Source organism: Chiroxiphia lanceolata, chromosome 1 (assembly GCF_009829145.1).
Source record: "Chiroxiphia lanceolata isolate bChiLan1 chromosome 1, bChiLan1.pri, whole genome shotgun sequence".
NCBI lineage: Eukaryota > Metazoa > Chordata > Aves > Passeriformes > Pipridae > Chiroxiphia > Chiroxiphia lanceolata.
Genome location: NC_045637.1, coordinates 137613922 through 137639689, shown reverse-complemented (window position 1 = coordinate 137639689; position 25768 = coordinate 137613922). Strand labels below are relative to the sequence as shown.

Genomic DNA, 25768 nt, shown 5'->3' with positions numbered 1-25768 from the left:
TATGTGATGTGTGAATCCTTCTGGCTTAGGACTGTTACTGTGCTTGGGGAAGGCACAGTTGGCAGATATTTGCTAAACATGAATGAGCAGAGAAACACAAGCAGTTGTCTCAGCACCACCAGAATGGCAGGATTTTTGCAGCATGGAGACAGAAACAAATAGCAATGTGAGGACATGGGAGGACAAGAATTCATTTCTTAAGCTGTTTCTGGTGCTGAAACCCACATACTGATAACTTCTGACCTGAAAAACTTAGGAAAAGCTCACTAAGAAGATAAAGGAAACTGAATCAGGAAAACATAGCATACTGCAGTTTTAGAAGTGTTTACAAATGAAAAAAAAAAACAGGAAAAATTATTATATATTTGTGTGTAAATATTCAAATTTATGTGTGTGGTTTTATGCACACATGCAGACATTCTTCACATCTCAAGGAATAAATTTTATATATACACAGACGCATATTATATATATATATATATATCTAATGATCTCCATGTTTAGACTGCCCATTTCTCTCTGTGAACTACACAGGGAGCCTCAGCTGCAGATATTTACAATGTAGACTTCGAAGGTACATCAGATGAATTCCAGAGAACAAGTTTTTCAGGCAAGGCAAATGACAGCCTTCTCTTATAGAAGCGAGCAATGGGAGAAGATAGTGGAAGAGCAGTTCAGGCTATTTGTCTACAGCATATTGCAGATAAGCAGCAAATAATGCAGGGAAGAATTTCAAAGGGGAAAATGAATAAAGAAAGGCTAATGTGTTCAACAGTGTCTAAACCAGATGACATTACAGGCACAATGGCACATTACCCTCATTTAGAGGAGAGACAAGCTAAAACTGGACAAATACAGTTGCACCAAAAATTCTGTGAAGAGCCAAAACCCAAAAAAAAAAAAAATCAAACAGAAATGGAAACACTACCAACAGAATAGAAAAAGTAAGGGACAAACCCAAAAGATGCACAGGCAAAGTGAGACACAACTGTTCGGGGACTGAAACAAATGTTTCATACACTATGAGTCAGAGAGGAAAACGTAGGCCTGTTACTCAGTGTGGGAAGAAAACTCATAACAGATGGCACAGAAAATACTGAAGTGTCTGATGATCCCGTTTTTGCTTCAGTTTTCATAAAAAGGTTTCAGGGTGATGCCTGGCAGTAATATTAACAAGGAGGTAGAAACAGTAGTCTTAACATGTCTAGAGTAAGTTTGGGGAGACAAAGTTAGCAGTCCCTGAGGACACTTACCTCATACCACTCTAGGAATTTGCAAAAGCGACATTGTAACCATTTATAATTGTATTTGAAAATTCTAGATGCCTGAAGAGTGGAGAAGGGCAAAGATACTATCTAGATTTGAAAAACTAAGAACAAGGAAATTATAATAGATATCATGCTACCAAATTTCAGTGTCCAAAGAAAACCATATCAAATTATTAAACAATCAGTTTGCAAGCAACAAGAGATGAGAAATAGCCATTATGTATTTGTCAAGAATAAGTCATGTAAAGTGAATGTAATCCTTGCTGTGATAGGGTTACTTGATGTATAGCCAGAAGAAGTAGATGGGAGATATGAGTTGACTTTGAGATATGTTTTGACTTTAATAAGTCTTTTCACATATTCCTACTTGAATACTCGTGAGCAAATCAAGGAAATATGATCTATATAAAAAAAAAATGAAGCATTGCCTGACTAGTTGAGAAACTATGCTTAATGTATTATTATCAATAATATCCTGTCAAACTGGAAGGACACATTAGAATTAGAGTCCTACTTTGATACTGTAACAAAGAAGGGATTAAACAAGAACAGTGCCATATGCAAGATAAAGAAAATAATTACTGAGCTTTATTTGATGGTCGTATAACCTCATCTGACGTACCTCATCCAGGGTGGGAGATGACACTTCAAAATGGTATAAATAAAGAAGAAATATTCAGAGATGTGTAACAAAATGATACAAGATTTCAAAATAAAATCAGTTTAACATTTTTATTTTGTCATGAAAAAGAAACTGAGAGAGGAACATGGAAAATGAGAAAATTCAGTAAGTTAAATTGCTATAAAAAATGGTTATTCAATCCCATTGCAAGTAAGACAACATGTAGTTGGATTGATTTGCTATAAGGGATATTTAAAACTCAGAAACCCCTTCTAATTGTAAGGATACTCCAGCACTGGAACAGGTTACCTCAGAAAGTTGTGAAACCCCATCAGAATCAGTATTTACACCAAACAAGCCAAAACACGTCAGTGTACCTTACTCAGTCTTACAGTAGATAGATGGATAACATCACCTTTGAGGTCCTATCATGATCTAAACTTTAGAGAGTCTCACTTTGCAGAATTCCCTCATAGAGGGATTTTAAGTATTCGTGCAGTTATCAGAGAAGTGCCCAGCAGAGGGAGCAGGGCAATTACATATATTTTAATTTAACAGTAACTAAAAGTCACCCTGTCTGAGGAGTCCTGTGTCATAATTCTTATAACCTAAACTAGCTTTTGTAATTCAGATATTAATATATGGAACTGGGAGCTTCTAAGAAGGAATAAAATAGAGTCACTTTTACATGACACTTCAGCACACCTGCAGTTAACCAGAGATTGTAAATCAAATCTAGCCTGTGCATAATAAGTACAATTTACTGTATATTAAACTTAGTCTGAAACCTTTATTTCAGTTTGAAATGTATGGGACACTGTAGTTCCTAATTTTGACTGATATAAGCAATCTTCAATCTAAAGCCTAATTCAGTCACAGAAACAATAAATGCTTTATAATTCCAGACAGTTCTCTCTACAGGCTTATATTTTGTCTGAAAACCTCTGTTCCTAAAAATCAATACCATTTCATCTGTAACATCTGTGGTGCAAAAGTAGTTTCTGCTTGCCAAAAAGCTTTGTTATTCTGCTATAAATACGTAAAGATTGGCTTAAATTGAGTTTTCACATCAAAAATTTCCTATTTCCACTCACCCTAGCCTGCATAGCTCAACAGCGGTTGGTTCATCACTTGCACAGACCGTAACAGCCCAACAGGCATTTCTTCGGACTTCTTCATTCTTAGAATGCAGCAGTTCAACGAGTGGTCCCAGTCCACCTGCATTTCTTAACTATGAAAAAGTGAAGACATTGCCACTTACCTCTTCCATCTATCCGAGCAAGAACAGCCTGTGAAATTCGCCTTCCAAAACATTCAAGCCTCGTAGACAACCTGTGCTGAGCTGGTAGAAAGGTCATTTATGGGTATTCTGTGTCCCCGAGAGCTCTGCATAGGCTGGAGCTGAAGTGAGCTTCAGAGTAGTATAAGACAGACATCCCTTCTGGCTCTGCCTTACTCTTCAGTTATTAGGCTGTGGTGTGGAACCTGAAGAGACTATGCAACCCAAAACTGCCACAGAGAGTTACACAGCTTTTTCTGTGTTCTGTTGCCTCCCAGCAACTAATTTACATCACAATACATTTGAATCTGTATTGCATGCATGACAGTCTTATTAACATCCTATTCTCTTGTGTGCTACAGTATCTTTCCTATACATGCTGGAGGAAATATTGCTCATTTGGATTTTCGAAGAGAAAGACATTTTAAGGACACTGAAAGAGGTAGATTAATTATCTGTGCCCCTTATTCATGTCCTAATTAACAAACTTGACCCATGAGAAAACCCCATCTTATGATTTATGAATGCACATAGCATCATTCTTATTTATAAAAATACTATGACCAATTCATAAACAGCAAAGAATTCAACTTGCTGGATGTCACTGATCAAGGGATTAATTATATTTTGAGTTTTGTCTGAATTACATTTAGTCCGTGCACATCTAATATTTCATTAAGCAAGGTCAGACATTGCCATTCAGGCCTTGAAAGTGGGCAACAGAACACTGAGGGAGAGTAAAGAGGACTGAACTTCTCATGTTCAAAGTTCAGCTGAAAGAAACCTTTAATGCTCCTTAACACGGGGATCAAGATATAGCCCTGATAAAAGCTCATGGAAGCCAATGAAAAGCTGCAAAGCATTAATTTGGGGCAAGCAAACACAGTAGTGAAAATACAAATTAAAGAAAGCCCTTTCCAAAATCTCATGAAAAACTGAGCTTAAACTCAGTAGAACAAGCCTGTGACAAAGATAAAAAAAATCTAGAAAGCTCAAAACTTCTAGAACAGCCACAAAAGATTCCAGGTTAATTTAACTCCGACCTCAGAATCTAGAAATGTTATCAATAATCACAACCTCAAAGAGTAGTTTTACCTCAGTTCTTGCAACAGCATCACAACCAAATGCAGCCACAGCGAACGCTGCTTTGCTCTGCACTTGGCTGTTGGTGGAGTGCAGTGGTTCCACAAGGGCACTCATGATACCGTGGCTCTGGATGCTGACACGGGATGACTCTTGCATGGCCAGATTTGTCAGCACTGCAACAGCATTGGCAATGGCTCCATCTCTCTGAGCACTCAAGGTATTCACTAATGGCTCAATTCCTTCAGCCTCAGCAACAGCACTAGCAAAATAAAGGAGGGGGAAAATATTTGTTATTTTAGGACCATCTTTCCTTCTTAGTGTGCTGTATTTACCAATTAAATTAGTATTATGTTTCAAGATTTAATTATGTATATATATGTGTGTGTGTGTGATTTATATATGACCCATGGTGTGAAGTTCAAGAGACACAACCTAAGCAGACAAACCAAGTCACAAACTTCTGGATTCTTTAAGTTACTACAGGATTCCTTCTGAGGTGTTGAACAAGTCAGTTAAATCCTGCATCTTCTTAAAGATGTATGATTTTTGTATTTTAGTTCCAGGCAAATGTTTCTGCAGACATTTATCACTTCTTGCCATAAACATTCTAGCACTACTTCTAATGAGGATTATAGTGCATGGAATGTCACGTTTTTCTTTGTTCTGTCTCTGTAAATTTTTATTATCAGGTACCTAGGTAACATAAACATAGTCGACCAAATTTCTGTCCTTCTTAGTGCAGTTCAGTGCAATGTGGGAATTACTGAGCTGGCTTTATACGAGTTAGGCAGCAGGACAATAGCAGAGTCATCAGAACAGAGCTCAGGGCTGGCTATGACTGTGATTCCACATTAACTAGTCTATCAACAGTTTTATGTTGATCCAGTTTAAATGTTCCCTCTGTTCCCATGCATCCATGGTTGAAGGGTGCTGCCTCTCAGCAGAGCTGAGACGAATGCTCGTGTGGCCAAGTTCTAAGCTAGGCATGCAAAACCAACCATTTCCAAATAAAATTGGTGAGTTTGTTGGGATTTTTTTTCTAGGGATATAGGGATTTTGGGATTTAGGTTAGAAAACATCCAAGGGAAAAAACATGGCTGAAGAAGCACTACTAAGGAAACAGCAACTTTGGGCATGACACAGCAGAAGGTGCAGGGAGCTGCACTATTAGAGGATATATAATTTTACTTTGGGCTCATCTGTTAAACAAAAGTTGGTAATGGGAATGTGCAGATGGCAATTTGAATTTTCCCTGCAACTGCTTTTTATACCCTCTTTTAGTGCATTTTACCTACATCAAAAACATAAAAAGCTCTTCAACGGAGGAGTGTACACTTTTTATAAATTTTGCTACATTTCTGTGGACACATTAAATAAAAAGAGAAATCTGCATGTAAACATCTTTTATTGTAACAGCCTCTTACCAAAATCTGACTAACCTTTTGATAAGTTTCACAGTTACAAAATAAACACAAGTTTAGAAGTATCACATATAAAAGAAACCATTATACTATCAAAGACTGCCGGGGCATTGATGAAAACTAAAAACCATCAGGAAAGCTGAAAGTCACACTCCTATGCAAACAGGACAGAAAGCAGAACACATTTCAGCCTGTGCTATGTAATCCCATTACATGGGCAACATAATGTAGATCTTACTGTGAACTCATGTTGGTGCAAGTATTTCCAGATTGTCACAGAGGGGGATGCAGGTGCTCCTGAGCATACCTGGAATAAATCAGCAGAGGCTAATGGGGTTTGTCACTCTGATCTCTGCCTCAGGTACAGGGCCATGGCAGCTCACAAACAGTGCTGGAGCATGGATCTAAGGAAGGCTGGCAGGCAGTAGTTCCCACTTTGGAAAACCAGGGAAAAGGCAGCAATCCAGGAACTGAAGGTGAGCAGGCTTATTAGCTTGGGTGTGCGTTAAGATATAGGGTCAGTTTGGTGTTGGCTAATGAATCCGTCTGGAGCACCAGTAGCTTTAATGCAAGCACTTCAGTCTCTGTTCAGAAGTGAGCCCCATGTTTTCAGATGTCCCACACTGCACTCCTCTGACTGTCTTCAAGTAGCTGGATTTCCCTTTACCTTCCTTCCTTGACCAGATGAAAAAGATGTAAAAATGCTTTGTTTGGTGAGTTGCTTTTTTGTTGTTGTTGATTTGGTTTGGGTTTTTTTTACTTAGGTAAGGCCACTGTATTTCTAGGTTCTTTGGTTAATACTGACTGTCTTCTCTTTGCCATGAAATTTTATCCAAATTTCCAGCTTCAGGACTTTTGTAGCTCTATTCAGGCTGCTGTATATGAAAAAATCCTGGACATGTTGATTGCACATGTAAGAATCAGCTATCCACCACATGTATCACGGGTTTGCTGGAAAACATCACATTCACAGCACATGTAACAATGTCACAATGTACCAACTGGCAAAGTGTGGGAGAGACTCACATACATGCACATGGCCATACACAGTAAGGCATGTCCATAAAGTATCAGATTTACAGCATTACACAGTACATACACACATATCTTATGCAGGAAGGAAAAACTCCAAAAAACCAAAACCAAACAGTTTCTCCTTTACGACGGATACAAAGAAATTCCAGGATTTATGGGACAGATTAACTACTCATGAAATGCATCACTGCATCTCACAGGTGTAGTATATCCAATACTTCTGCAGTAAGTACAGGACTTACTATTCCAATACTGCACCCAAGACCACATGTATTCTCCCACAGGAAATCCTAGTAAACATATCGTCCCTCACAGACTGGTTACAGAATGATGCACAGCACTGAATGACGTAGCCAATCACATTATAAGCAGATTTACTATAATTTCCATAAAGCCAGCAAGTACACAAGCACTTAACAAAAGAGCAAGGTGACAGCTCCTTGTGTGTTCAGAGCTGACCTCAGCGAGGTACAGAGCACACCCAATTTTCTCAAGTGCCACTCAACTTCAAAAAGGTTGAGAACCACTGATTTAGAAGATCATACATATTTATTTCAGATCTGTGTTCTGCACAGACTCATTCTGAATCACAGTTTCAGGAGTATAGTTTAATCAAGTAGAACAACTGATCACAAGGCAAAAAGATTTTGTTACACGTGACAACAGCAGGGAACAGGAGCTGAAGGTAACCAGTACCTTTGAGAATATGTTTTTAAGAGGCCATGAACATCTGGGGCCAGTGCTTTGTTCTGGTAACAGGGACACATATAGAAGAGATTCTGAGGGAAGAAGGAAGAACGGGGAATCCACAGTTCAACTCAATCCTACTCCACAGCCCTCCGGAGAACACAGAAATAGCACTGTCACCCTGGGCCACAGAGCCTGACCTCAAAAGGGAGCTGAAAGAATGAACATGCTTAAGTTCTTAAGGTGCTGAAATAATACAACATTAAGATCTGTATGGAGGTCCTTGTTCCTTTCCTTCCTGGGCAGAGGCATGGATGGTGTAATTCTTTTATTATAAGGCAACAAAAGTTGGAGAAAGTTTTTACCAGCACTGTCTTTGCTTAATGCAGATCAGCCGTAGCCTCTCTCCCTGCCTCCAGAACACTCTCCTTCAGACTCATCCTACTGAGATGGTGCACTTTATCAGTGTTCCCACTACAGAACTACATCCTCAAGGAAGAAGTGTGCCTTGGTTTAGCTGGAAAAAGTGTTCACTTCTTGATGTGGAAAAGGAGTAAATTATATAAATCCACAGGATTTTTTCCCGTCCATGTTGTGTAAATATTCAAAATACATTAACTTTCCTAAATACGGAGAAAAAAGGTTAGGTTAAAGGAAAGAAGAAAATGACAAGAGGGAAAAAAAAAGATGTTGAATTTGCAACATCACCAGTTTTTGTTCAAAAGAGGAAGCTGTCTATTTGAAATACAAACAACAAGAAAAAACAGACAAGATAGGTGTAGGAGTTGCAGAGCTTAAATTACTTTTAAAATAATTCAAATGTTTTGAATTATAAGCCCATATTATGATCATTAGAATGCCTAACCTAACAGGCATTTACTTTAACCCTAAGGACCTTAACCAGGCTCTTTAGTGAAACAGTAAAATTCTGACTACAATTGGATTCAAATTACTGTATTCAAGAATAGGTAAAATATTTTTCCCAACTGTCATTGGAAAGACAAATATTAAAAGGTTAGATAATAAATATTTAATTTATTAATTTTAAATATACATTGTAACACGTTATTAACAGATATTCTCGAACATTCTTTAAAAAATAATTTAAGACTAAAAGAATAAATGCTGAAAAGTGAAAAAACCGAACATTTTCTTTACTGCTTTTACTGCAAAAATAAGTTAAATGTTGTCAATAAAATCATTACCAAAAGTTTCACAATACAAACTTTTTTTTCAGCAGATACTTTGGGGATTTATACGAATGTGACTGAACTGATTATTTTGTTGTTTTAGGTGTCTGGGGTGCAACAGGAAAGTTCCAATGTTGTTAAGAGTGCTGTGAAAACAATAATCAGTAAAAATTTGACCAAAACTCTGTGGGCTTATTTTATTTTTAGGACTGTAAGCATTTTAGGGCATGAACCACCTCTTTGTTGGCATCATAGTAAGCATAATAGTTCTGGTCTGTGACCAAGCCTTCTAGCCATGGCAAGAAAAATAACGGATTATTTACTTAGTGCATAGGGAATGGTCCAGCTAGCTTTTCCTCCTGAAGAGAAGGTCTAGCCTAAGGGAGAAAGCAACTAATAGTGTTCGAAGAGCTGCCAGAAACCCTTGAGACTGCCCCCCAAACCTCCAACCTGAATGACCTCCCAGGGAGGGGAGATAGAGGGGAAGAGCAGTGATGCAGCTTGACACCACTGTTTGCTCTGCATTGTACTGAATTTACACTGGTGAGATTGACACTTCATAAAAATGATAAAGTATGTTTGGGTTTGCTTCTTCTACCACAACTGAACATAAACTGGTTTATATTAAATTATATTTTTATTCGCTTCTATGCTGTTTACTCCCCCCTTCTGACTGAGGATTTAACATAATTTCTGCTCAGAAAAAATTCAGATTTTTCCTCCTCACAAAAGCCATTGGACTCCTTAGGGACTTCATTTTTTTCAAATGTGTTTTCAACTGCATGTTTAATTTCTGTGTAAAATTACTGTGATTGTGTGTGAGGTGCTTAGCTAGCCATTTATGGCTGTGCATATCTCATTTTCATACATAATTGCATGTAAATTATGCATAAGAATTATGCATCTAATTACACATACATTTTTTAAAATCAATTCTATCTGTTGTTAAGTCGCATGACTTCTTTTTTACACATGGCATTTTTGATCCAGCTCTCTTATGCAATTTCTGAGAAAGAATAGCATAACCAGAAGTTTGAAAAACCTTCAAGAAATAGCTTCCTTTTTATCCCTTAAATATATTAGTACTCTTCATTTGCCTTGTTATGGCAGCAGAATACACACATCCAATAAATGTCTTCTGCATTTAGCAAAAATTTCACTTTGTGATTTAATTATTTTCAAAAGCAATTGACTGTTGTATGTAGTCACCTGTATTTTATTTAAAAACTAATATTACTTCCGTTTTCTTCACTATACAAGGGAAATTAATGTCAGTATGTTTATTCTGAGTAAGAGAACCTAGCACAGGAGACTCTGATCTACAATTTGAGGCCCCTTTGTGCTCCAATAAAAATACTGATGATATCAACAAACCATATTAATTTTTCATTTCAGGAACTGAACCTTCTATTTCTATTTTATAATGACAAGTAGCTTGTTAAAACATCAACAAACCCAAAACTCAATAAACCTCACAGTCTGGAAGCAATAAAACCTTAAACTGTCTGGGTTAGCAGAGACTTAATACCTGACTCTCATTTAGCAACTCACAGAGATATTCTAATGTCTATCACTGAATTCATCTGACAAAGTTACATGGATTTCAGTTCTAAAACTGCAGTATACTTAAAATATTACAGGCACATTGGTAATGAGCTATCTGTTCATGATATCTGAGACTTTCAACTATAATATTATTTGCAACCTTTGTTAAGAATTTCTGACACTTCCACCATTATGTGGAAGGCTTGAGATTCAGCAATAAAAACTCTTCTTACTCCTGAAAGATCCCATGTACCTTCAGTCAGGATAAGCTAATGAAAAAGACACCATCCTCCTCTCTCTTTTTTCTGATCCAAGAAGTAGTGCATGCAAAAATGAGTAACAGCACAAATATTGTGAGCCCGGAGCCCACACTGTTACAGTAGCAAAATAACAGGGAATATGCAGGTGTTGCCACAGCAACCTTCATGGAGGTGTAAGGGAAGGAAAGAAAATGCCAGATCAGGGTCCTCACAACAACTCTTCTGAACGCAGGGAGTGAGAATATGGTGGCTTTTCTTCATCTTCGGGAGCACCAGCTGAGGAAGGACAAAAAAGCTGTGCCAAGTCAGTCTCTACACACAGTACTTTGGACTGTGAAACCTGACACCATCTTTCACTTCTGGATAACTCTTTTCTGGATAACACTGAACTTATCTCAAATGTCAGGAGACTGTTTTGCCTTGCTAAAAGCTCAAGCTCTTACAATGATTCAGAGGGGAGAAATCTATGCTTTTAGTTTTCTCTCTTAAAATTACATCTCTAAGAAAATACACATATACTACTATGTTAAGATAAAATTACTGAGGTTGCATGTCAAAATGCTAAAGTTACTTGTGAAAGCTTACTTCTACCCTCTTATGTATAAGACAGTCCGAGTAGACAACATGCCACAGGTTAAATTCACAGCATGATCAGCCATAACCCTGCAATTCCCTAACAGACACTTAAAATAAACAAATTCACACCACAGTAAAGTTAAAACATACACTTAAATAATTTGCATTTAATTTAGAAATATACTACAAAGAAAATGCCCATGCAAAGCACCAATAAATTTGTCTGAAATTTACTCATAAGTAAAATAACCCTTGCCACTTTAAATTCATAAAAAGTGTAATTTATCTCAGTGCGTGCCACTGAATGTCACTGCAGGGATACACACTCAAGGGTAATCATTGTACTTGTGCCACTAGATGAAAGAAAGTTTCCTCTCCCAGGTTTAGAAGTCTCCATCGGAGAAGAAAAATGTTTCACCTGGTCCCACAGAAATCTACCAAGTGACATGGAAGTTACATATGCTCCAAGTGAAATTCCAGCCTTCCATGGCTAAGATAGTGATCATACTGCAAGGCTTAGAAGGTAGGGCAGTACAAACAGCACAAAAGATTTTGGTATATCAACAAGGACTTGAATTTCTACATAGTTATCATTATCCCAATTCAATTCAAAGTGTTCTGTTTTCTGTCTGAACCTATTTTGGATATACTTAGGTTCCCATCCACTTCAGGATGCAGTGACATGAGATCTGTGTTAGATAGAGATGAATGCTCTGTATTGGTCTTTGTCTTCAGTTGCCTGATAGGCAACGAAGTTAAAAACAACAGCAACACAAACCCAAAAAACCCAGGAAAATGCATAACAATTTTGGTTTTTTGTAAAAGAAGAACTTGTACTGAGACCAAAACACAGTTACAGTGTCTGACTGTACAGAGGGACTTTTCCATACAACCACACTTTCACAAATGTAAGAGAAAAATACAACAGCTGGCTGTACAAAACAGCAGGGCATGATTCAGGGTACTGTCCATGGGTTGTGTATCAGTCATCTGATGTGATGTTAAAGTCTTAGAGGGAACACATTTCTGAATGACATCCCAGCATTAGGACTTAACTCAGTTTTTCTGTCAAGGGAAAAATTTACCATAAAACATTTTGCAGTTTTCAGTGGAACTCAATATATAAATGACTGTGTTGGTTTTTTATTTATTTTTTATTAGAAAGTATCCCCCACACTATGGATATACAGTAAGAGAAAAGAAAAAGAGGAAGCTGTTCATGGCATGAGATAACTCTTTGTATTTTACAGGCCGCAGCAGAATGGATGCTAATATAAAAAATAATAGCACAAACCACAAACCCCAAAAAAATCCCTTTACCTTGCAGCACATAAGCTCAAAAATACAATTCTGACACTAGGGGTCAGTATTAAAACATATTACATCTACACAATACCGCCAGCAGCATTCTATTGTTGATTTCCTCCTTCAAAAAAAACCAACTTATGTCATAAAGAACTATAAAACCATAAAAAAGACAAACCCTATAGTAGATTACCACCTATTTATGTTATTAAATGTAGCTCTCGTGCTAGAAATTTGTGTTCCTGTTCTCATAAATTAACACATATATTCATGCAAATGTATTACCTTACGTAATATCGACGCTTCAATATTTATATGAATTAGGTTCCATCTACAGTCTTGAAAGAGAAAAGCTATTATTAAGTTTTCCATTTTTTAATAGGGAGGATTACTACCTAATGATATTACTACCTAATGGTAGTAATCACTACTTCCTAATAATAACAACAATATTTTGAATGTAAGAACACTGGATGTTCTTTAAATTCATTCCTTGACAGCCATACCCATCTTACAAACAGTAAAAAGTCTGTTGTGGGTACTGAAAATCTCAGTTTAAAAAGGTGAGAGACTCTCACTACAGGTGAGCATTATCCACATGGAACAGCCTGAGGATGTATTTTGAGTCCTTAGATCAGTGTATGAATTTCAGTTTGGAATAGATACAATGTCCACTGAAGTTAAGGGAACAACTTGCTTTCTCCTCGCCGGGCACTGTCCATAACCAAAAAGTTTCCAGCCTATCTTCCTATCCCAAGCTACTCCCAAATCTTGACAATCTTGATACATTTGAGAAAGCATACATTCAGATGCCTGGAACTGCTTATATGGACATAATTGTGAATGTAAATAGATCCACTGATTCCTGTGAAGAATTTAAGAATTTAAAAAACATAAAACTTGCTGATTAACTGGCTAAGCTTGCTAAATGTTGGGATGATACTTTGCTATCTTAAATCCAGATATAATACAGAAATATGTCAAATGACACTAATTATAAACCCCAGGATAAATATTCTGCCATATGATAAGTCTGTCATGTACCACAAATTCCTGCAGCACTTGGTACAGATGAAGAAAAACCATCCCTTTCCTTCTTCCCCCAGATCAAACTCTAACTGAATGCTATAAATTTTGCACTTAAAATAAACAATTTAGGACAAATATTATTGAGGCTGTTAATTAGTTTTCACATCCAGTACCCAGTTCTAAATTCCAGAGCATATGTTTTTCTTTAGTGGCAAATCCATTAGGTGCCCAGAATTCAGACACTGCCAGATTTATGAAGGCAGCTATTAGAAATGGCATTTGTGCTACAACAATACTGAAGAAAAGAGCTGGTCAAATTAATGTCTGACTAACTGGTATGTTTGAGATCTTATTTCTACATGCTACTTCTAACTAACATCATATTCATGTTTAACACAATTAGCTTACCCTAAACACATGGAAAGCAAAAATAATTGATTATACCTTAAATGGGAAAAAATAGGCAGAGGCCAAGATAAGACATTTGTTCCAGGGTTAGATGTGTGGCACACAATCACTTATTTTCCTGCCCAATAGATGACGCTGCTGTTTCTTTGTTCCCGTGTAATTGCTGGATTTGTGCATCACGTCCTTACTGAACTGACTGTGCCCACATCACCCTACGCCTGGACACAGCAGAAACAGGTTTTGTGGATTCTTAAAATGGCATTTTGTTGTACAAATAAGTGTATACAGTTTTCAATAAAGCAAGTTGGTGTTCTGGATTAAAAGATGGGATGGAAAAAATGGATGCAAATACCCAGCTGAACATCATTCTCTTTTTTTCCAGAAGTAGACCACAGAAACAAATTCTGACATATATACCATGGATGACCTCGGAACTATATACACATAGGGACATAACATGTTAGAATAAGTATATGGGATTTTAAACTGCAGTATACTTTGCAAATTTATTTAGCCTAATTATTAACAAGTTTACAGAGAAGTTATTACCAGTATAGAGCAGCATTAAAACTCTGTCCTTACGTTATGATAAAATTCTTATAAAAGCGTCATCTGGGGGAATCAGTCTGTAAACTAATGAGGCATTTGACCACTGTGTTTTTTTCTGTGTGCTACTGAAGTGTGACACAACAACAGCTCTGCAGCAAAAAGTTAAATGCTGAAATATTTTAGAAGCTATTTATAATAATTGTTATGTGTTCTGGTAGAGATCATATTGAAAATCCATGTTTTCCAGCAAACCTGAAAACTCAAACCACTTGTATGGGACTCACGTTCTCTTCTGCTCTAGATCTTTGGTTAAAACACTCTGGTAGGCAGAGCAATTCATTAATTTATTTATTTTTGCCAAATCGTGGTTGCTGGGGGACTTGTGTGAAATGACAAGCTGGTCTCTGTCCTGTTCATCGTGAACAGGTGTTCTAATTACCAAATCTCCACCATATTTGACACCTTTATTAGCTGTCTCAGTTAAGAAACAAAGGATTGATTGGGCAGGGGTAGAGAACTAGCCTTTCATTGCTGTGGGGAAGCACCTAAAGGTCAAGGTTAATATACATTAGTGGGGGGTAGTATTGCCCATTACCTGTGCTGTTCTTGTGCCATTAATCAATGGAAGACTTTATCTTTATGAGCTAGCTATTGTGGGAGCCTTAATTACACACAATTTGTTTCAAATTGTATTTTTTTTCCATATTATATGAAAAGCAGGCTACACTTCTTGAGCAAATATTCCTAACAAGAACAACAAATCTCCAGCAAAAATAGTGATGTCTTGTACTCAGTTTATATTCTGAAATATATACTGTACAAAATGAAAGGGCAAGGTACACATCCTTCAGTCAATATAATACATACAAAAATGCTCATGAAATGAAATATGGCAGAACGCATGTATATGAGTTCAACAAGATTGAATTTTTGACTAGTCAGTAAAAAGTGAAAGCATTTACAGCAAATAGTCTTCCCCATTTCTGTGGCCATTATGTTCTTGCCACATAAGGTCTACCTGCTACTACTACCTTTATGATTTAATATTCTTGGAGGGTTTGTAACAAGAATCTAATACATAACCAATAAAAGGGTGCTAGTCTCATTAGTCTCATTTGGGATCAGAATATTGTCAACATAATTGCACAGCAAAGTCACATCATTATAAAAGTGGATCAGCATCTTCATTATATAGACACTTATTTTCAGTGGCGTACATACACACAAAACACTCTAGAATGAAATATGATTACGGTGACTCAATCTGGAATGAATTTTCTCCAAACTATTTTTTTTTCCTATTATGTGTATGTAAAATAAATACGGGCCAGATAGTCAGTCAGTGAGCTGGAACTATACCAATCTGTATCAGCTGAGGGTTCAACACTATATATTCGTCTACAGATCCTAGTCACACTTATACCCCTCTATGACTTATTAATGGTTTTGATTTAGGAATGAAGCTTTGAAGTAATTATATAATCACATGGCATTCATCCAATATACATATTTAATGTAAATTATTGCTTCCTGATTTTCACAGAAGACATGTGATTAGATTATCTGGTGCTTCCATATTGTACTTGAAGCTGGATTGCAAAGAGAGAGAAGTATATGTGAGCCACCTTTACAATTTCCTGACTCTGCCCAGCAAGAAACAAATATGGACTTCATTATAATGCAGAGGAACAGAAACAGCTATTTCCCTGCCTGAGGTCTCAGAGGATTGTTCCAGCAGTTGAGCTAAACAATGTCCTGACTATCTCCTTGGCAAAAGAAATGGAATGAGTTGGCATAAGCTGCTATACCAACTCAAAAATCCCTTTTCACAATGTGAAACCTCAAAGGGCTGCACTACGAAAAACAGCTGTAGCAGAGCTGAAAGTTTGACCCTTAGATTCCAGTACTGTGCTCATTTTATGTGTGTATGACTCCCACTGACACCAACTGAAGAGTCCAGCACATGAGGAGAGCAGAGTATCAGACAAAAAAAAATCTACTATGCAAATCTGAGAACAGAGTATTATTCTCTTGCATCAAATTATGGCTCCATCTGGTAACATTAAGTGAATACTGGTGACTATTAGAGATGAATCAATAAATTGAAACAAATAATTTATTTTGTGAGTTATTTTATTTTTTCACTTCAAAGAATGCCTGTGAATTGATTACAACTTTCTTAAGTACATTCCAGGAAACTTCTAAGGCATTTTATTTTATGGTTTGTAAGTTACATGTGATTGCTCGCATACATCACACACTGCTCTGTTTCTTTTCCCTGAACAGGACTTTTAATAGAGTTGGGATAACAAAACTCTCCAACTGACAGCAGAATTTAGTTGATACAATTTTTTGGGAACATATAGTCAGCTAACCATCCTTTGTTAGTTATTTTGGATACTGAAGTTACTTTTCTTTCAGAGAATACACTAGAAGCATTCTCCATTACTTGGGAAACAACAGCAAAAAAGAAAGACCAAGACAATGCCAATATTCAGAAGATCTGAGAGCTATCTCCATCAAAGACTGGATTTAGATCAGTCAAAAAAGTTGTATGAACCATAAAATTTTAAATTATCTTAATGATTTGGGATTTAAAAAAAAATTCCACATCAAATGCTTTAGATTATAAGGCATATTTTGCTCATATGTTCTCTTCAAAACATGATTTATATCTCTGCTTTCATTACATCTGCTTCATACCTTTCCTTGATGAAGCAAACGTTAGTAGAGACAGCATAACTCTTGTAACACTGATGAAAACCAACCTATTCCAGATGACTCATAAGAACCAAAAAGCACCTTACAGTCAAATTCAAACAGACCTGCCTATCCCAGGATAAGGACAAGACAAGGCATTTTTAAAAACCAAAATATTATCACTTGTGTTCAGATTACTGTTTTAAATAATAATTTAATTATTGCAGACTCACCTTGCATTACTGTGACTGGCTTCTGTCAAACTAGCTAATGCTGTCACTGCAGCTTCTTTTACCTCTTCATTATCACTACTTAGCAACTGTACCAGCTGGGGAATACCTTTGAAAAAAATAATTGTATATATGAACCTTTAAGTAAACCATGTCAGTCTCCTAATAAAAGAAAAAGCACAAATTCTCAGCTCATCCTTTCCCACCTTACTTACCCTGGAGTCCAAGGGCACATTTGCTATCTACATTCTTACACATGGCAGAAATTGCTTGGGAAGCAGCAACTTTAACTTCATCATTGCCAGTTTCCAAAAGGTTTAGGAGACATTTCTCAACCTCTTCCTCATTTAAGATTTTTCTGATTTCAGCTTTAAACGAGAAATAACAATAGCATTAATCAGCATTTGTTTTCCAGATCAGTGAAAGGACATGAATTTGATTTCATACAGTTGCTGGAAATATTTGGTAACAGGGGCATCAGCCATTTAGAAATGTGCACAAAGGACCTGAGCCAAATCCTATTATAGAATATCCTGAGTTGGAAGGGACCCACAAGGATCATTGAAGTCCAACTCATGTATTAGACTTCAGTGAACTCTGAATCAAGCCCAAACGATGGCTATTAAATACAGCTTCAAACATACACAGCCCAACAGAAGGCAAAGTTTGTTCTCTAAAAGATTTAAAACCGCAGAATGTATACAGGCTTGATGGAAATAGCTTTTCCAATTCAACAGATCATACTTACTCAGGATCATGCTTAACTTCAGTTTATGCTAACAAAGTCCAAATGCATAAAATTGAAGAACATACTAGTAAATGTACAATTGAACTTGTGGAGTATCAGTTACCATACTGCAAAAGCCAACATACTGATACAAAGCCAAAAAAAGGCAAGAGGAGTTACAAAGAAAATTTTAAATTCTGCACAGTTTGTAGTTCTTCATCAACGCACAATTTGCAGAGAATTTCAATTTTGTAGCTTAGCCTGGTGACACAGGGCTCCCTGCTGACCTACTCTGCGATGACTGGCAGCAGCTGGGAGGGACATAGATGTTCCCTTCCTCTACACAAGTAACAACACACAGCTTCGACAGAGTATCAACAGACATCTGTATGTAGATACTAACAGACTAATAAACTCCCTCATCCCGAAATGGATGAGATCAGAAATCCAGGTGTTTGTTAGAAAGAGCCCTGAGTGAAACTTTCTTATCCAGAAAGGCACTGGACAGCACAGAAGCTGTACAGTGATGAGGGTCAATAAACATTTAACCATATGCATAATTTAAAGCAGATTAATTACATGCTTGAAGTTCTATCTAAATGGTAGAATTTTTGAATGTATTAAAAAAATTCATGAACTGAGAAGTCAGTGGGACTTCAACACACGTAGAAATTTTACCAGTGCTTACTACTGCTCTCAGGGATCTCTCCCTTTTTCAGACTGTCATCCTCCAAATAAAAAAAAATTAAAAGGAAAGGAAAAATATCATAAGTATTCTTTTAGATAAATCTGAATCTATAGTGAATAAAAGTAAACAAATACAAGTCTGCAAAGTCAATGAAAAGGGAATTTGATTGAAAATCTAGTTACAGCAGATATGACTCAATGCACATAGGTGAGATAGATACAGTTGCTTTCTTCTCTCTAGCTCAATTTTAAACATTTTTAGAATCATCACTTATGCAAATGAAACCACAAAGCAAAGATGCAACAAATAAAACAGAGAAGATTTTAAGTGTCAGCAGAACCTTGGCCACAACCTTGATGCATATTGGCCAGCTCTCAAGAGAAGGCCTTAATTGGGATTAGAGACCATTTTGAGAAGTTATCAAGTACACCGCTGGCCTGCTGCTTAACAAAGTAGTCCATAATCCCTAATAATGATCTCTAGAGGTTCTTCATGATTCAGTAATTTGGTTTTTATACAGCAAGTTACTTATTACTATTTAAATTTTCTTTAAAATTATTCTTGCTTTTAAAGGCAGCTATAATGATGAGTGTTTCTTTTTAAAGATAATTTATGCATATATGAAATAATAATACGAATAATTAATTTGGATGAGTGAAAATAGTGATTTAAAATTTTTTAAACAGAAAAATATTTTTTGATAATGTGGAAAAACAGATTTTGAATTTGAACTTATGATAAAGAGTATCCACATATATTTAGGTAGCTAGACTGATGAAAATTATTAATATTTTAACAATCTAGGCACCAATTCTATATAAGGGATGAATATTTTCTGATAATCCCCTCTGTATGAATTGTTCCTTTGTTTCCATTGCTACAGAAAAGAAAGAATGCACAATTGAAAAGCATCCTTTCTACTGAAGTACTTCTCATGTGAGTGCCCATACCATTTTTACAGTGATGACTTTCTTAACCCCTAAGTGATTTGAATTCATTGATTTAACATGAAGCAAAATACTTAAGCACACGCAACTAAGAGTTTGGAGTACTAACAGTTCTGTCCAGTTTTTCATGCATTGACCCCATTGTGAGATAACCTTTGTTTTTCAATGTATTTTCCTATTTGCCCCAAAATCATAATCAGAATTCTACTGATCACCTATTCAGGTCACTGTCACCACTTTATGGAATTATTTATACCAATTTCAAATGAAAAAAGAAGTTAATGTTAAATAGTACCATGAGCTCTCACTTATCGTGAGTTGACATAACCCAGATAAATGAAAATCTGTATTATGAAATGCATATGGTAAGCAGGCTACAGAGCATGTTTAGTGTGCTCCCTTTTGAAAGGATTTGCACTCAGATACAGAGAAAGAACAGGGAGAGGTTCAAAAGAGAAGTTTGGCAGAGTGAGGCCAAGCCCAAGTGAGCATGATCATCAGTTTCTCCATACATACTCCGTAGCATTTTGTTGTTGCTGGTGTGTCTGGCATTGACAGGGGAAATCAGGCTCTCCTTAATCAACAGTCCAGATAATCCACTCACAAACATTCAATAATTTATAGCATTAAATTATATTTTGCATTCTGAAATGACTGCATTATTTCCTGGGCAAGGAGGGAATCACAGTATAATTCACCACTATAATTCTGAGCATACAAAATAAAATCATCAATAAATTAATATATTAAATTCAAAATTATGTACTGAACAAAAAAATTTTCAGGGGCAAAGGCATAATGATTATGTATAGAAATGTGATCAATTTTAATGTACTTAAACAGAGCAACAGCCTAAAGATGCTATTTCAAATTGAATATCATGTTTGTACCACGTAATTTATTCTGATATTGAGAATAGCTCTTAAGGGATAAATCTATCTTATAACACCACCACGAGTCCCTTTGCAAAGGGCTGAAAGGGACATAAACCAAAACTGCTTGCTATGATCACATCTATCAGGAAAAAAAAAACCATCAAAATTAAATTCTATCTGTCAACAATAATAATTTCAAAACCAGACACTGCTGAATACTCAGCTTCCAGAATTAAAAAAACAGCTCGATACATGTTCTGTCATTCCAGAAGGAACTTTTTCATTCCAATGAAAAGCAATACTCTTTTTTCCCATGTATGCAGGAAATGTTGGTAAATTATCAAACCTGAAGAATGTCAGCTACTGTATGGCTATGGCAAATTTAATGGAAAAGTCACTACAGAACTTAGAGTTGTGTTGTATTATTTAGGATTCACATCAAGGCAAGTACTAGTACTGTATACATTAGTGTTGCAGTTTGGATAGGCTGTTTAGTGTGTTTACAACCAGAATCCAATCAAACAAACAAGGACTGCAAATATTTCTGTTTTCTTTTTGCACTTGGGCTATTTCTTTTAATATCCTCAATGCCACTTTTCTTCCCTCTGGAAGACTGACAGTAGCCCTATGTATCTGAAAAATTCAATGCTTCTGGGGGCCACACTGAGCAGCGACTTTACTGGATTGTGTTTTCTCCTGCACCAGGACAAGTATCCCTTTGTCTAACTGGGTGTCACCAAAATTCTGCATCTTGAAAGCAGATATTTTAAATGTTCTTTTCATCTATTTTCTCAGCTTGCTGTATCCATACCAACTGTCATAGGCTGAAGAAGAGAGCAAACCTTTATAATGAAACCACATTGACTCCATTTGTAAAGAAGCATGACAAGAAGATGCATCTTCACTGACGGCAACATCCCATGATATAAGATCATAGGCAGTACTGTAATATATTATGTGTAGTTCTTGCCACTGTGCTTTAAAAATGTGTTCAGACATGCTTCTACTAACAGCTGCTAAAATATTAGGCCACAAAAACTGAAAAAAAGTGTGAAAGAGGAAAAGAAGGCTATGCTTATTTGAAAATAAATATGATAAAGGAGTAAGATGCAGTAGAAAGCAGTAGGAGTAAATATAAATCTGCTTAGCATACACCTTATAAGCCTGTCACAGGACTATAAAAATGATACTGACAGTCCTAAGTAGCATAATAAAATAACAATACAGGAAAATACACAAAAAAATACTGGCATAAGAAGGTTCCTTCCTATCTTTGATACTTGAACATTAATGAAAACAATCTTCAGTGACTTGCAAAGCTTCCAACAGATAATGATGAAAGCACAGAGAAATCCACAGAATACTAGGAAAGGCAGATTCCACTCTTTTTGTGTATCATTTGCAATCCAAATAATTACAAATATTCATGATGTCAAACTAAGCAAGGTGAGAAAAGAATTGGAAAGACAGCATGGGGAGAGAAGAAAGGAAGTCTGAAATACTGTAGAAAGGAGAGATTATTTTACCCATGTATTAAATTAAAAAACATATTTTTCAAATACTCATCAGTTAAAGCCATGATTCAAACACAAAGTGCCAGAAATATTAATGAAATATTTAAGCTCTACTGTCACAGTTCTATCATAAGAATCCCTTGACAGAATTAAAATCTTCTATAGACAGAAGTATGTTTTTAGTTACATTGTATTTTTTTACACAACACTACTTGGCACATGTTGCAACTCAGAAGCCAATATATGGAAAGAATTTCAAATGTAGCTTGATTAAAAGACCATCCTTGTGGGCAAAAATGATGAGCATGTTCTGCCTAATTCAGAATTCCTTGGTGAATTAAAGAAAAGTACATAAAAAAGAACTATAGGATGAATAATTATAAAAAGATTACAATGAAAATATTTAACTCCCCTGGGAATATTAATCTGCAAGCCATTTGAAAGGTTTTCTTTCAGACCTCTGTTAAAGAAATTTGTATTTGAAATTGCCTGACATTTAGACGAGCAGTTGAATGCCAGATGAAGTCTTAGCTGATAGTGGTGAGAAAGTGCCAGCAAAGGTGGCTTAAGATGGCAAAGTTCCATTTTTCTTTGAGAACAGCATTTTGCAAGAATATATTACATTTAAAAATAAATTAAAGCAAAATATTAATATTTTCTCATATACATATATACATATATATATATATATATATATATATATATATGTAAAACCTAGCACAAGTACTATCCTCAACCAGGTAAGACAACCTCATTCTGGATAAAAATTCATAAACAATTTTATGTCCATGGATTATTGAAAAGTCACATACAGTCACAAGCTGCTTTGGTAATTGCCTTTGCTGCATTCTTCTGAATATCAGGAACAGTAGAGACTCCTAAAAGTGATAGGAGTTTTTTAAGGCCTCCTGTCTGCTGAATCAGTTGCAGAGTATGCACATCTTCAAGACAATTTCCCAACACAGCAAGAGTTTTGATGTGTAGATCACTCAGTTCCTAATAAAGAAAAAAAAAACCCAAACAAATAACCTTCAAATCAGGATTAAAATATCTTTGGCTTTTAAGTTTGTAGGATAATTGTTGTAACTTTCTTTTGGACAGTTTGTTCATACTGCAAAGAACATATTTTCATATTCATATTTTCATCTCATTTATTTGATGATGCCTTGGGATGCAACACAATTTATCAAAACCACTAAAGCCTCCAGAAGTTTCTCATTTACATCAAAGTGGGTTAGACAGGCACCTGTCATGTTAAAATTTCAAAAACTTCACAAATTTCTCTATGCATTATGTCCCATGGTGACACCTGAACTGAAAAAGCACTAAACTGAATATCATAATAACATAAACAATGACATTTCCAAGGTAGAAATTATGTCTAAGGCCATCGATATCAAAGTAAATTCAGGAAAAAAGGATCAGTGTTCAAACTAGGAACCAGCACCAGAGTTCTATATATAATAAAAAAATTTGAGAAAACATCATATAAAAAGCTATATGGTGAATTTTTCTGATATTTACAACAGTTCAAGAAATGGACAGTAAATGCAAAACAGTATTTATTACTAAGAGCAATAAAGCAATAAAACAAATATAAATACTTTAGTGAATCCCTTTGCTTCCTTTCTTAGTAAGTTAGCTATCCTAGCCTATCGTATTTCTATCATAGTTCACTCCAAGTAAGGAACTCTTTCTTCTTACTTCACTCTTCCATAACATAAGTAATATTTTCTCATTAGTCACACAAACATTAGTAGCAAGAACGAAAAAACTTTAAAAGCAAGTAAACTGTACATTGGTTTCCAGTATCTTCAGCAGGCAATCTAATCCGTTTTTGTCTCCCAGTATTATCCTGGTTTCTCTGTCTTTGCTAATTACTTCTAAGGTTTGAAGGGCTAACAACTGAATAACTGGGTATTCAGATTCCAGTAGTTCCAGCAACGGTGGAATTACATTCAGTTCACTGACTGCAGCACGGTTTTGAAAATCCTGCAGTAAAATATTCAACAAATAAAGTTAGTGATAGAGAATATAACAATCCATCCACTCCTGACTTTACAGAAAGAACACCAAAAGTCTGATTTCAGACATCAAAAAATTAGTCAATACTCCAGAGCTTTCAGTTCTGAAGATTTCTTTCTTTTGAGCTAAAAATCAAACTGAATATAATCAAGCCCCGTGAAACTTAAATTCTAGGGGTTTTTTCAAGACTGAAGTACACACTACAGAATCTAGTTCTGTCTAAGGAAGCCCATTTACTCTTGATTTCACCATGTTTGTCTCAACATAAATGTTTCTTTGAGGAAGTTTTTTAAATTTAATTTTTTCACCATTTTTGTTTACTCAGTGCATGGAAAACAGTTTTTTGCACTCAACTGTGGTTGCCTGGTTATATCTTCCTTTTTTTTAGTAATTATATTTAATTTAAAATTTCAACTTTGAACAGAGAATGTGCAGCTTAATAAAAAGACAGCAGTTGATTATATTAAAATAGAAAATAAATAAATAAATTACAATTTGCTTTTAAATAGCTTATTGCACATGTGCAGCATGCAATTATCCTTATCAATATAAGCAAGCACCAGGTGCAGTTATCCAGATATACCCTGCAACAAAGACAGCGAGATAGTAAAAAAGGAGAAAGAGTAGAATGTGATTCTGAATAGACATGCTCTGATGCCCCAAAAGAGATAGAGTTATAAACTGAATTCATTATTGAATAGATTCGCTTAAGCCATGGAAGAGGACTGCCATACAAATGCACCATTCTTTTGCTAAGCAGCATATGGATGACATTAGTGCTGAGTGTGAAAGTAGCCAATAACAAACCTATTCCTCCCAGTATGGAAAGTAGCTGTTGACAGCATTCACCTATCATTAAAAATATGTTCAAAATTGTGCTTTGGACCTCCTGGTCAAAACAAGACACAATGCAATTGGTCATTCTTTAATTTACAGGATTATTCCAGCCTTTTGGATGGACAGATTATGACTCTCATTACCACAACTGGCATTTTCCAACTGAGAAAACAAACTCCTATTTAAAAAATCTAAATCTCATTCTGATTATACTTATACTGCAGCACACCACAGATAATTGCATCAAGTTCAACAGAATTAGAGTCAAATCAGCTATATTCATAACTAATTTAACATTCATGAGATTGAGTGTGATGGTTCAAATATACTGATGGACATTGGGAAGTAAAGGAAACAAGTATTTTAAAATTATTTCCCCCACAGAGGATGTCAGGGGCGGGGGAGGTGGGGGTTGGGGAGGGAAGTGCCTATCTGCCTTTGTAAGTTAAAGCAACAAACAACAGGAAACTTTACCTGTACCAGAAGGTAAATACATTCAAGTGAATTCTTCTGAACATCAGGATCAGGGCTACCTAGCAGTTTGATAAGTGGTTCTAATCCACCTTGCTCAAATATTTTTACTTTAGTAGTAGATTCAACAGCCATATGTGCTAGACAGAGAGTAGCAAACTCATGGATAACTACATCTTCTGTGGGGAAAAAAAAACAAACATTTTGATCAAGTTTTATTCAGCACAGAATATATTCACTAATCCAGTGGTTTAAAATATTATTTGAAGTCAATAAATAATAGCTGTTAATCCTACCTGATTTCTCCATAAACATGTTGCTCCATCCATACAACATAAAACACTACTCAGTGAGTAAGAGCTACTCCTATAAAAGCATGTACCTCTTTAACATGTAGTAGGACAAATCATAAGTTACAGGGAAGATTTCATTAAATTGTCTGTTCAAATGCAATCATAAATTATTTCTCACTGTACTTTAGCACCAGAAATGAA

At 35.9% G+C, this 25768-nt stretch overlaps 1 protein-coding gene across 7 annotated transcripts in view; it reads right to left on the bottom strand.

Moving 5' to 3' along the window:
* The window catches only part of ARMC3 (armadillo repeat containing 3), a 61037-nt gene that overhangs the window by 12487 nt on the left and 22782 nt on the right, over positions 1-25768 (bottom strand). For all 7 annotated transcript variants that reach the window (XM_032691374.1, XM_032691358.1, XM_032691340.1 and 4 more), the window contains 7 exons: positions 25278-25453; positions 23739-23933; positions 22754-22937; positions 17406-17558; positions 17194-17299; positions 4265-4514; positions 2985-3121 (listed from right to left, as the gene is read on the bottom strand). In XM_032691374.1, the coding sequence (XP_032547265.1) occupies positions 2985-3121; positions 4265-4514; positions 17194-17299; positions 17406-17558; positions 22754-22937; positions 23739-23933; positions 25278-25453 (1201 nt within the window). The remainder of the gene's footprint in view (positions 1-2984; positions 3122-4264; positions 4515-17193; positions 17300-17405; positions 17559-22753; positions 22938-23738; positions 23934-25277; positions 25454-25768) is intronic.